Raw genomic sequence first — 13,554 nt, forward strand, 5'->3', positions numbered from 1 at the left:
CCAGTACATCCTGTCCTGTTACCTCGACAACTGGCGGGCATACCTGCGCCATCTAGGCAGCGGATTCTCCAAAATAGTACGTGAAGCCAAACATTTCGGCACTGTCCCCGATAAGACTGACACTTCTGCCTGCCCGGCCGTGTAGCTCGACATGGCCATGGTGCCCCACACCAAAATGGACCACGACGTTCCCAAGGTAACTTTCGAGAGTGTGCGCGAATTGAGGAACACCAATGACTTTGCCCTCTTCGCCAGTGCCTGCTGCCAGAGCAACCTCGAGGTCACGGGCTGCATCCTCTATTCTGGGAGGTTCCCCGAGGCGCAGGCCGCAGAGTTCCGTTCCATGGAGACCGTGCTTCGCGGGTACATCGAGAGCTCCGCCGTACTTCGCCAGAGGGTAGACAACACGGTCGAGCTGGTTCGTCTCATAATATTCATCTTGCATACCTATTCTCTCTCAAATCAGAAAGGGACTAACATTCTATTTCTACTCTATCTAGGCATCATATACGCTATCGCTGCATAACCAGAAGGAGCTACAGCTCCTCACCCACGAGATGAAAACTCACATCAAAAACACGGGCGATGTGACGCTCAAGCTTAAGGAGTTAACGGAGAACACGGTAGACGACAGTGCCATCGTGCGCATCATCACCATCATTTCTGCCATTTACCTTCCCGGCAGCTTCGTCGGCGTGAGTACAGCCCGTAACAAACAATCGAGTCAGTTTAATTAACATATGCTCCCACCCGCAGTCATTATTCGGAAGTAACTACTTCTCCTTCAACGAGAAGACTCGCAAGATTGCTGTCGCCAGAGACTTTTGGGTTTTCGTCCTTATCTGGCTCCTCCTCACTGTTGTCACAGTGGCGGCTTACGTCTACACATACATGAAGAAGAAGAAGAAGAACGGAGACAGGACACTCAAAGAGATCGTCCGTGACGTCGAGAAGGACTCCGACAACTACAACACGCCTCCTCCTCCTCCTTTTGCCAGGCGATTTGCCACAGAGGGTAGGACGCCCTTTTTACCACCCCGTCGCTTCCTGACACCCCGCAAGCGCGGATAACTAATTTATCCAAACCCACTAAATCACGAGGTGGCCATGGAAAGTGGGTATTAACGAAGGTCTGGTCGCATTTTGGCTAGCATGCCACCAGAGACTATCACTCATTCACGAAACATCAAGAATCCCCCACACATTTCTGGAAAGACTTGCGCAAATGTTGCGAGCCTACAAATTTCATGCCCGAGGTAAGCCCCGCAGCACGGTACGCACGTCGGAGAGAGAGGGCCATTCTGATATGTAATCTTAGCGCCGGGATAACCAAGTCAAGATACAATCGCAAACCGGGTTATGGGTGCGGTTATACAACCAAGTCTTCTGTGAACTATGTGAACACCAATTCAGTATAGAATAACCCCGGCTTCATGCTTTCATGATTACCTATATTTACGGGTGACAAGATCGGTTTACCATATTCTGGATCAGATCAGCGTCGTTTTGACTTCAATTCTATCAAGCCTGGTTAGGCCTTTCCTGTAGAACGCGTCTATTAGAAAACTGATGATGGATACCACAGTAGTCTGCGTGTCCGGGTTGCGGTTGTAATTTTCACAGTTCCCGTGCTGCCTAGCGGGACTCATAAATCTGTCAGTCCATCGCCATCGCTTGGAATCAGGTACTTTCAAAAGACCATCAAAGACTTTGTTTCCAAGAATAGGAACTTTTCTGTGAAACCATCGCATTGTAGTTTGGCGTATGCTGATGCTCATACAGCCCCAGATGAGTAAACATCAAGGGGTGCCGACAAGCTCTACTGACCCCGTCTCAAAACGATACCTTGTGCAATGCTACTGACCAAATCCAGCTAGAACCACTTCCCTATATGCTGCCATACCCGCAACCGTTGCCGCGGGACCAACAACGAAGATTCCCACAGTAATAGACACTGCAGATACTAAACACTGCAAGTTTTGAATGTATCCGTATAGTCTCAAGCTCAGGGGTGCCGCTCCTAGAGCCAACAGAAGTGACGACAACGTGAAGACGATACCCTCGTACTTAGAGAATCCCAACTTTACCAAAGCCTCATTATTTCCCCCAAATGATAAGCTGTGGCGCAAACCGTAGTTGAAGACGTTGGTAAAGTGGATAGCTGTAGACATTATGAATGCAGAACAATGGACGAGTCGGATATACGGCAAATCTGCCTTCTCAAACATGTTGCGGGTTCGTTGTCTTTCGGCCCGAAGTTTCGTCTTTTCGTCATCCAAGCCGCGCGATCCTGAAGAATTTCCGAGAACTGAAAGGCTTCTTGCCAGCATGAAGCATATGATGGGGGCATTCCTCCAGATCATAATGGAGTTCGAATCCATCTTGGCTATAGCGATGGCGGCTGGTAGGACATACCCGACTAATGCAATTGGTAAGACCATCTTTGCCGCCTCAACTGGCACATGCCTTCCGACAATGAGACCGCATGACCAATGGGCGAACAGCGCAGCGAGTGGTCCTATCGCACCGGGGCCAAGGAAGTTGTTGACAATCGCGAAGGTGAGGATCCTTTGTGACTAGTCAGCGTTGTTCCGAGCGAAAACCCCTCAGAACCAATGGGAGGGAAGAGACTTACTGGATCCAAGACGTAATTTTATTGCCAAATCGGTTGGATTCAACTAGCGCCATTGCCAGGAGCGAGGCTGTGTTGACGAGAAACGTCACGGCCGGTAAGACTGACGCACTCGCAACATCCATCGAACATAAAGCGTCAATGGCCAACTCGAGGCTTTTAGGCAAGCGTACCAGGCCAGCGGCCAAGGCACAAAGAAGCGTGGTGACCCCGATAGATGCCAGCTTATTGATCATACTCAAGTTCTTCACTGGTTTTGCGGGCAGCTCGTCTTCGAATGGGACGGCCCTAGGACGGCGAGGAATTTCAAGCCTATGCAAGCTGGTGGCCGGAGAGCAAAACTCCACACCTCTGTAAAGGACTCCGAAAGACCCAAGAGCTGGCATGAAGTATCGCGCAATGAGCTTTCCCATTGTTGATCGTTGGGTGAAGGCGTTCTGGAGCCAGTAACCTTGCTGGACAACATCTTGAGCCCGTTCCTGCTCGTGCAATATGGGATTAGTATTTGCGGCAACATCGGTGTGTCGTATGAGTTACTCACGAATCTGATGGCATGAACCTCTGCCAACACATCTTCTATTTGTTTCTCGCTAAGACCGTCGGGGCTCGAGTCAAGCTTTCGGAGCAGAGCGTTGACTAGAAGTGCCCCTGACTCAATGGCTCCGTTTCCACCCTGGCCTGTGACAGGATCGACCTACCAAAGACACTGTGGTTAGCGCAAATTGCGGTAGGGGTCACATCACGTAGGAACCTGAGTTCCAGGCGGCTTACCTTATGAGCAGAGTCTCCGATGGTGACAAGTCTCTTGTAGTGCCACTTCTCAAACACATAAGTTTGGAGTGGGGCCAAAGTAGTTACGATGCGCTTCTGGTACAATTCTCCGAAGGTCATGTTCTCCAGGATACGGTCGCTCACGTGTTGTTCCACAATTCTTGCCTCATCGTCTTTGGTATATCTGTCCAAATTGAGATCAGCCATTGCATGTGAACGAATATATGAGAAAAGTCTTCGTTCAACCCACCTGGGAATATTTTCTCCATAAAGCGTCTCTTTCAACTCCATGAACAGGAACCAGTACACTCTGTTACCGGGAGCCGCCATGAGAAAGTAGCTGTGACCCTCGGAAAGAGTGTTGTGCTGGCTGGCTCCAGGGTAGGCCTCGGGTCGATGGGAGATTCCAAAAATGCAAAGAGTTGTAGCGGGAACTTTGGAGTATTCGTCATGGGGGAAGTAGCCAGGAGGAGCATTGCGCCACATCTCCTTCCTCACAGTGCTGTGGATGCCATCGGCTCCCACGACGATGTCACCACTGAAGGCTTGGCCATCCTTCGTTGTAACCCGGGCAGAGGATTCCATGATGTCGACAGAAACGGCTCGCTTGGAAGTGAGAACTCTTTCTTTGTGCTTTAGGTTAGAGTAGAGAACCTGGATGAGCATCTGTCTGTCGATGAATATCATCGGATACCCGAGCCTGTCTTCGAATCAGCCCAACTATGGAAAAAAGTCAACACAAAGATACAACTCACATCTTCTCCCACATTTCCATGAGATCGTGTTGATAGCCATACGCCTTGCCTGAGGCCTCTCTCAGGTACGCTTGTTGGTAGACTTGATCCTCAGCCTTTGCTCGATACGCTTCGTAACAGCCAAGCTGGTCCAGGATTCGGAGGCCGTTTGGCAACAGACCAATACTCGCGCCGACTTGAGGTGCGATGTCGGGGTAAGCCTCCAACACTACGTAGTCGATGTCGAATTTCTCAAGCATGTTGGCCAGCGCAAGGCCAGCCACACTACCACCAACGATAACAACTCGAAAAGGCATCTTGAAGCGTTTGTATCTGCTCAGTGATTGTAAGATGATGCAATGACGCAAAAAGAGAAGACTGTAGAGGGAATAGGTACTGAGAGCGACATTCTAGCAGGTTTAACACTTCAGCTAGTGGTATTATGCATTTCGAAGCCCAACAGCCGGGCTAGATGGGATTCCGATTGCGGAAACGGACTGGTTCAAGTCCCCGTGCCAAGATTGAGACACTGCCGGCCTTGAAGAACCTCCACAATGACTGCGAATCGACCGGCCCTTTTGCGATCCCACCGGGTATTAGTGGGGGACGCGCCAGGGGCATTCGGCATCGGCCGTGGTCTTACTCTAGGCAAAACACGCATATTGTATCATGAGTGGTGAATGTCAATTTGTTGAGCTAATAAGTTGCTCCACCCGTACACGGGGGCTATATATAAACAACAACAGAACTCCATTCCCCACCCCCACCCCCACCACTCCCCGAGGGGGCGGGCCAACGCAAGCCCGGTCAGAAGGGGCTGAGCGAATTCTGAGCTCAACTAGCCGTAGTCGATACAGCATACAAGATGTAAGGCTGAATTAGTTATGTTGCCGGTTCGATTATGATGCGACTGACATTTCCATCGTGGGGTTTTCGGAGGGCTACCGTTGGTATCTTGTACATCTTACAACTCAAGTTGACAAATAGTCTGGGTGCTAACTAGGCGGAGATATCTTCCCAAAGGCAATGCGACACGCTGGGTGGTATGAAACCTTACATAAAAGGAAGGAATCAAGTCAAAGGTACACTAAATTCTAGCCAAATTGAAATGCACCTTCATCTGCACCTTTGTCTCTTCCTACGTTCATAGTGATTCCCCCAGACGCTAGTCTCGACATAATCAAATGTCCGTCCCTCAGATCAAGCCCCAGTCGCCCGTATTCTTCAAATCCTCAACAAAGATCCCGGACTTCTCTTTCTCTTCCTCTTCCTCAATACTCCAGGGCTGCACCTGATGACCTACTGGTAGATTGGTATTCTTGAACGGTTTGCCGCCCTCAACTGCCAAGCAGGCATTTTCGAAGTTCTCGGTGGCATACTTCTCGGCATGATGGGTCCATACCCACTTGCCGAGGAGCATAGGCTGTCTTTCATCCTTCAGAATCTCGTTCATGTCGCGGTGAACCTGACGCCTGTTGACGAAGCCATTGTGCTGCAGCAGTAATGTACGTTCATATCTACGTTGCAGCGGTTAGAAGCCATGTTGGATGTAATGCACTAAGTTTTCAACTTACCTGAGAAGCTGATGAACTCGAACAGCCAGCGCGATGCGATCTTTGCCCCCCAGCCTCAAGCACTCGGGAAGTGACATGGCATCTTCAAGAGCCATGGACGCTCCGTTCCCTGATGATGGGATGAAGCTGTGCGCTGCATCACCAAGCTGAATGATGTGACCGCCATCGGAGTGCCACTTCGCTTGGGGGTCACGGCAGCACAGCTTCCATCGCACAACAGTGTTCGGCGGCGTACTGTGAATTGCTTCCATGAGGACTGGATCCCAGCCCTCCTTGTCGGGTATGACATCCGCAGTTTGTTCAGGGGTCACGGTTGATGACCAGGACTCTACGGCGGTGCCATCATCCTGTGGGTTTCACATTAGCTTGAGTTACAAAGTGGCGAGAAACACATACCTTGTGCGTGATACCTAGGAAGATGTGAGTCTTTGACAAGAGGAACACGATGTACATGTCAGTGCTAGACTTCTGTCAGCGAAACCTGCGGTACCAGGACCATGTAGAAGACGTACGCGGTATACAAGCGCAGTTGCGGTCGTTCAAGCTCAGAAATTGCTTTCTGCAAGGCGGGAGCATCTTTGATGCGGTCGGTCGAGTACATGACACGATCAGCGCAATATCCCGTGCTAACTGCGCGAACCGGTTTGCCCAGCGTTACACCGCAACTCTTAGAGCCGATGCCATCCGCCGCTATCACAACGTCGCCAGTGAAAGTGCGACCGTCTTCAGCATGGGCCGTAGCAGTTCCCTTGCCATCCTCGGAGTACTGTGTGACGTTGACATTGTAGGTCACGGGGATTCCCAACCGCTTGCACTGACCCAAGAACATCAAGGCAAGATCTCTCCGACTCGCTATCGGCTTGGCTCGAATGGGCCAGATGGCATGCGTGGCAACTCCTGGGAGGTGGTGCTCGAACTCGGCCTTTGGGATGGCGAACTTCCCATCGCGATGGCAGAAACATGTTTCGACGTCGAAAGCAAACTGGTCCCATTCCTGAAGCATTGCGGGATACTCCTTCAAGGTGGCGTAACTGTTTGGGCCGAGTCTGATAACATCGCCTGGGAAAAAGACGTCAGTCGAAAAGTAGAATATCATCATAGACAAATTGAACGCGTACCAGCCTCAGAGATGGCCTCCCCCTTCTCAAGTACTTGAACCTCATGACCCTTTCTCCAACATTCGACGGCTGCCTGTAAGCCACCTAAGCCTGCACCAACGATGACAACGTTGATTCCAGAAAGAGGGTATCGCACGACCCCGTCCACGATTGAACCACACTCAGGCATGTTTACTGATAGAAATTTGGGTCAAACTCTTGTGGGAAAACTGCGACAAGACTTCCCCAGACTCATGTTCGATTTCAAGAGCTTTATAGTTCACCACTCTTGAACGTTAGCCAGTTCATGAGCTACCTCACCCTAGGTAGCTTCATAGTTGAAACGGAGAAAATTATGCCAGCGTTGTCTTCACGGACTTGGATCGCAACCCGGGGCCGCAAATGATTTACGCGTCTACTGACTGCCACGGACGGATCTTTTATCAAACTGTCGGAGACACGGGGGCTTTGCGGATGGGAGAACCCACATTAGCTGCAGGGATAGCCCTCCCCGCTCAGGACCCTTGGTTCAACGGCACTCTACGAAATACGCCTGCAAGCAGATGGCTACATAGAAGCAGGAATAACGACTGCTTGAAGACGCATTCTGTCCCTAAATTAAATGAGGAATAGTTCCCGCAACTAGTGCCCATGTTGCCGCTGCACTAGCTAGCATGTTCATGTCATGAGTCGCAGCGGAGCTCCGCCGTAGTTACCACCCGGTGGGAGGCGCTGGTGTCGCAGGCTTCTTCGCATTATTACAATAGCCCGGGAATAACTCCACTGACACCAATGATTTTCCCAGACCTCTCATGCCCCAGGTTTCTTGGTCTTTCAGTGTGTTCAACCCTCTTTTTTTTCTCGGTTGAATCTCACACGGCTTCGCGACAACGCGGACCAGCATAGGTGAATACAAATATTTGATTCAGTGAACTTTGTGTTTATTTCGGACCACCACTTGCAATCTAATATCTCGACATGTACAGCTTCATAGGTATGCAGTCGCACAGAGAATTGCGCCCCCGCCGATGTCCTTCACCAATCCTCAATTGTAATCGCAAGCGCTCAGAAATCTTGCCCCCACCAGAGCGAGTCGTCAAGACAGCAAGAGCGGCCAACCTGTGTGTATATGAGTGCAGTATGGAGAAGCAAACTGTACTTCCCATCTCCTACTCGTCATCTTCTTTATCTCATAGATCGCGGGACGAAGATGTCCTGCTCCGCGAAAGGCTCCTCATATCTTTCTTCCAGCTTTGCTCTTCCATGGCCATGGTGATTCATCAGTCGCGTGTGACGTGAGGTTGATCCCACTGCACCTGACTGGTGCTAGTCCGGGGACGACTCAAGCTTCGAGGCGCAGTAAGCCTCGGTATGTTGAAGCTCCTTCGAGGGGATATCTGGGCATTCTGCTTGGCCTCCTGAAGACCCGATTCGAGGTCCGGATATCGGACCTTCTCGTCAGCAATCGAGTCATCATCACCCATATGGCTGAGCGACTCAGTGAAAAGGTTCGGTCGCGAGAATCTGTTGAAGGCGATGAAGGTGTCTCTGTCCCCTTCGACAGCGTTCGCGGGTGGCGGAACACGGACGGAGCGGCGGCGAAGCTGGACGGCATCCTCTTGGATCGGCTTGATGCCCATGTAGCTGTAGATGGCGCTGAGGATGGGAATGGAGAGGCCGTGGACGACGATGGAAAACAGTGCCAGCCAGTAGACGACAGGACCCATAGCGCGGAGCACGTCAACGACCTCGTTGTCGCCAACCGCTTCTGCTTCCGCCAGCTTGGGGAAAAGATGGCGAGCATGCTCGACGTAAAAAGCAGCACCAACACCGATAGGACCAAAATAGCCCATAAAGAAGGCCTCCTTCCAATCTTTGATGGTGTTGGGCATCAGCTTGTAGGTCATCAGCACTGCGGGGATCCGACGGAACAGGAGGACAAGAGCGCCCAGGCCGAAGAGCCGACCGGGGCTGATCCCGGTCATATCTGAGTTGAACTCGCTCCATGGGATGATGGTGCCAAGGTACATGAAGCCCCCGAAGTTGAGCAAAACGTCAATACTGGCGTTGACCTCGTCGTGTCTTTTTTGCGCTTCAGCTAGGAACTCTCCATCCCAGTTGAGTGCGCTGCCGGCAACGAAGCAGGAAAGAAGGTCGTCGGTACCAATAGCTCCGGAGGTTCCCATCATGAAAAGCTATAAACTATTAGATCTACTCGCTTTCAGGTTTCGGGGTGATACGCACTCCAATGGCAGTTGGAACGAGGACATAGCTTTCCGAATCGATCCACTTCCTGTTATCTTGTTAGTTGCAGACCTTAAGAACCCCCTGCATCCGAATTGTGCGCACCTCTTGACCGAGAACTTCAAAGCATATCTGATCAGAGTTCCGCAGAGGACGCCATATGTAATACTCATCAGGACGAAGTAAAGCCACGTCTCGAGGAACCAATTCTGAAGGGCGATTCCCACTCCACCGCCTTGACGGCCGACATCTCCTGCCCTCGGTAGCAGAGCACGTGCTACCGCGTGCAAGGTGGAGTCACCGGTATGCAATGCTTCCTTCCCGTCCGCATGCCGCATAAGGTACACTGGGGAGATCGGTTAGCCAAGACGTACACCCAATGGAGACGTGATACTTGCCACTGAGCATGAGGAACGGAAAGCCAAAGCCATCGTTTGCTCCAGCCTCCGATGATATGATCTCTCGGAGCGACCGTCTCACGAATTTGTCCGAGAACGGGCCCTTCGCGACAGCTTGTGACAATACCGGATCTGTGGATGTAACACAGGATCCAATAACCATCGCTCCCAAAAGGGTCACTTTTGGGATAGTTGTAAGGATGCAGATAGTGGTAGCAAGCCACATAATGGTCATGACGGGTAGCATCAGAACAAGCATGTCCTTCCACTTGGTCTTCTGGTATTTCGCGGGGAGTTGGTAGCCAGCCATGACAAGTTGGATGCCGATCATCACTCTCATGAGACCCTATCATGAGTAACCCGTCAGTTTCTTAGCCAATAAGCACGTGGCACCATGGTTGGCAAGGGCGAGTTGGCAAAGGCTGTACGAACCAGAGTGATGTCGTTTGTCTGACCTGGGACAGCTGACCCCCATCTTTCGCTGTCGAGGAACTTGGCCGCGAGCGGACCAAGACACACGCCTAGAACCACGGCCGGTACTACAAGATGAAGAAAAGAATGTCAGTGTATCCGCTTGTCGTACCCATGTGCTGCATCGTGCCATGCAGGACTGATCCGACGGTAAGGAATTGACGGGGCAAAAGACTTACAGGCCTCGCCTAGGTACCACGCATTCTTAATTTTGACAGAAATGACACCGTAAAGAATGATGAAGCCTCCTGCAAATGAGATACGATGGTTAGTCACAGTCAAACTGCCCAAGGCTTGGGGTGCCCACCGAAGACGGCAAGCACAACATTCAGTTCGCTGGGATCGAGAGTAGGCATCTTGGCTTTGTTGATTGTGGCTTCACTCTGAGGTTGGAGATCTCCGTGTGCCCAGAGGCAGTGGTGTGTGTGTGACGAGGGAGGCTGCCTTGGCCGGCAAGGGCTTTGGGTGTAAGGGGGAAGATCTCTTTAGCTATTGCTCATACGATGATTGCATGAAATGTCTGGGAAAAAAGGAAGACAAGAGATATCAAACACCCCTCGAGAGAAGATAAAGGATTATTAAAAGGACGTCTAGAGAAGGGAAGGAAAATCGCGCAAAAGATGAAGTCAGATAGGAGAAACTTGAAGTGCAGAGATGTCCTCTAGTCTCTTGTCGAGTCTTGTGGTATGACGGTCACCCGGTACCCCAGCGTTGCTGATGGATAATGGTCTGGTGAGCGGCGGGAAAGGGCAAGTGATTTCTCCTCAGCGCCGAGAGTCGGTCTCTTTAACAGTGGTATGTTTACCAGGGCCGTACTTGGCCACGGACCAAAAGGGAGCGGCTTGGCCGCAGATCGCAGTGGCCGGTGAACTTTTAGAAATTTGTAAAATGGACTACAACGCATCTAATTCATGGTCAAGTTGTGCCGCGTACATCCTGATAGGGGATTGTTGTCACCAGGGGACGGATCGTGGAGGCTATCGATGGAACCTACGGGGAAGAGCGGCAACCCGGCGCGGGAGACGACAGCAAGTGTCTCTCCCAGGGAGATAAGAGCGCTCTAGAATAAGGAAACCCGGACTAAAGGCGGCGGTGTCTAGGTCATTCAAGATGCAACGTCTTGCGAAACGTCCTCGCTGACGAGTACAAGAGTTGGGCCTTCCAGTCAATCTCGGCCATTTGGTTGTGGAATGTCTTACAGAAAGAACTGTTGTCGGTAACATCGCCGGTGATTCCGGGATGCACATCCGCTCGGCCGTTGCCGCATGTTGGTACCCTCTGTCTTGTGGACCTTGAAGAATTTGAAACGATGAGAGAAGCTGGAGGCTTGGAGGAACCAGGGACCGCACAGCCGTGTCCGTTGTTGGACAAGATGAACCACTAGTCCGGGCTTGGAACTGTCATCTATTATTGCTGCAGAGAAATTCTGCGACACGCATTCCGACAACGCCGAGATGGTGGCTGTTGGCAGGCTGATCTCTTGAACAAGAAGCATCGAAGCTGAAAGGTGGAGTTGATAGCTACTGGCAAAGTTCTACTTTGGAAAAAGTACGAAGTAAGTGTACCGTCGCTTAAGTACCTTGGCTCAATTGATTGCATTTGCAATCCCAACTCAAAAATGGTCGCTCTCATTAAGTTGATGGAGCATAATGGGAGGCCACGATCGTGATATCTCATGAAGTCGTTGTTTCCCCGGAATGCCAAGGCTTCATTTTGAGCACGGCGGAGAGGACGATGGGAGGAAGAAGGGACGAAAACGACACTACGCGGGGGCCCCCTGGGTACTGGAGACTGGCGCTGAGCAAGTAAACAAGTATCAATGTTAATGTCTAAGGAGGCGACAAGCCAAACCTGCCCAGATAACAAGAGTGGGATGCCCAGCTGCCCAGCATGGCGAAATGACGGACAAGAATCTTAGTGTCTTAACAGAGTGACTGGGCGGACAGGGCCCGACGGCGGACAGCGGAACCCTCATTGGATAAAACGTTGTTGAAGTAGGCGTGTGGCCCGCCCTCAGACTCTCGGCGGAGGGGCCCGTAATTCGCGGCGGTGTCACCGTTTCCTCGGCGCCAAGCGGAGGAAGCAGGTGGTTGTTGTGTTGTTGTCGACTTCCGCTGGGTGGAGCAGGGCGCCAGCCGGCCACCCTTCGCCGGTCTAACGACCACCGTTGAGCGAGGCCAAGGAAGGATTGTCTTGGTTCATGATTGTCATAGGACTGCATGTTTTTGGGAGCGCTTGGCTGTCAGGGATTGTTGGCTGACGTTGGGACCACCCGGCGCTCGGCGCTTCTTGGGTGAGGCTCGGCGCTTGTCGCTTGGCGGTTCAAGTCAGGTTACTCTTGCATAAGAACTTCTTGCGTCTTCAATTCGATTCAAAGATGGCCCATGGCTATTCATTGAATATGATCAGTAACATTGATTGATGAGAATTCTTCCAGCCACTTGAAGTGCTGTAGAACTTCAGTCTTTCACAAACGGTTTTCGGCTGGATGGCGTGATGGACAAGATTGTGCCATATTGATGCAGTCAGCGACTGCATAGATTGTCAGGTAATGGAGATGCCATCATCTGCGGATTATGTTGGTGGGGGGCTTGTACACAATAAGACTTATCCACATACTACTCCCCTGAAGCCAACGTAGGCTGTTTGATCACCTCCCTTCTCCTGCTGGTTTGGGTGCTTAATGCCTCGCCTTCTTGGAGGTTTTGAAAGAAATGTCAAGTAGAAAGTGCATGTTCTTGAGGCTGGTGCTCGGACGTGGAGTACTGTTCTGTCCGCTGAAAAGAAACCACTTCAGAGTCGCACGCTCAAGTTACGCGTCTATGATACAGTACTGCTAGTGACGATTAAAATCTGTCCCTCGACAATTTTTTTAACTGGCAAATGGAACATAAAAATTTGGGGCCTGCACACCGAGTTCAATCCCGCCGTCTGAACCGACATGTCTGCAGAACGAGGGTTGAGCCAGATCATTCAAATGACGTTCAGCGACATTGGAAGGCCGTAAATGCCACTGGTACTGCGATATACCCGCCCACGACGCGTGAAATGCCAGACATTGCGAGTTGAGGATTTAATATCATACACTCGAATAAGAATGTGCTGGGCTTTTCATTACTCCGATTCGTCATATGTAAGAAGACGAAGTAATGACATGGTGTTTTGGGTGCGAAGGTTGCAGCATAAAGGAAGGCAGGAACATTAGCTGGCCGACTATCCTAGGGGCTTGTGATTCGGGAGGTAGCAGAGCTTGTGAAGACAATAGAAGGCAAATCATTTTATTCAGATATTGGAAAATGTTGTTCCGTATAGGCAGCCACCCGATTGTGCCTCAGTATCTCTGCGCTTCGCTGATTGGTTGGGCGTTTGTTTCCCCTTTTCTGCCCGCCTGTCTCAACGTCGCTTTAACCCTATTATTCCTTCGTCGATTGTTAAGCAGCATTTACACAAATTGTGAACTGAAAAATTGCGGCATGGTCTTTATGCGAGTCTACAATGCAAAGTCGCCGACGTGGTTCAACTATCCATACATTTGGCTCTCATGGTATCACGATTGTGCTTCCATGCACTCTTTCCCGTTGAATTATGATGTTGCCAGTTTTGGTCAACAAGATACATCGGGATAGCTCGCGC

The 13,554-nt window shown here is 51.0% G+C and overlaps 3 protein-coding genes across 3 annotated transcripts; all 3 read right to left on the reverse strand.

Annotated features, from left to right (window-relative positions):
• Nucleotides 1–1,856: 1,856 nt before the first annotated feature.
• andE-3 (FAD-dependent monooxygenase andE) lies at nucleotides 1,857–4,454 on the reverse strand (the record flags this gene model as incomplete). Its single annotated transcript, XM_037325196.1, has 6 exons — nucleotides 1,857–2,568; nucleotides 2,636–3,111; nucleotides 3,174–3,326; nucleotides 3,404–3,587; nucleotides 3,654–4,103; nucleotides 4,159–4,454. The coding sequence occupies 6 exons, from the start codon at nucleotides 4,452–4,454 to the stop codon at nucleotides 1,857–1,859; spliced, it is 2,271 nt and encodes a 756-aa protein (XP_037176929.1).
• Nucleotides 4,455–5,332: 878 nt separating this feature from the next.
• fsr3-3 (FAD-dependent monooxygenase fsr3) lies at nucleotides 5,333–6,998 on the reverse strand (the record flags this gene model as incomplete). Its single annotated transcript, XM_037325197.1, has 5 exons — nucleotides 5,333–5,654; nucleotides 5,712–6,058; nucleotides 6,108–6,171; nucleotides 6,224–6,770; nucleotides 6,830–6,998. The coding sequence occupies 5 exons, from the start codon at nucleotides 6,996–6,998 to the stop codon at nucleotides 5,333–5,335; spliced, it is 1,449 nt and encodes a 482-aa protein (XP_037176579.1).
• A 1,090-nt stretch (nucleotides 6,999–8,088) lies between these two features.
• On the reverse strand, nucleotides 8,089–10,277 carry CGCA056_v009951 (putative Na(+)/H(+) antiporter; the record flags this gene model as incomplete). The annotated part of the gene is made up of 7 exons (XM_037325198.1): nucleotides 8,089–9,003; nucleotides 9,053–9,101; nucleotides 9,158–9,398; nucleotides 9,427–9,796; nucleotides 9,883–9,989; nucleotides 10,101–10,169; nucleotides 10,229–10,277. The coding sequence occupies 7 exons, from the start codon at nucleotides 10,275–10,277 to the stop codon at nucleotides 8,089–8,091; spliced, it is 1,800 nt and encodes a 599-aa protein (XP_037176582.1).
• Between the last annotated feature and the right edge of the window lie 3,277 nt (nucleotides 10,278–13,554).

Source organism: Colletotrichum aenigma (genome assembly GCF_013390185.1).
Source record: "Colletotrichum aenigma strain Cg56 chromosome Unknown KSG_Cg56_contig06, whole genome shotgun sequence".
NCBI lineage: Eukaryota > Fungi > Ascomycota > Sordariomycetes > Glomerellales > Glomerellaceae > Colletotrichum > Colletotrichum aenigma.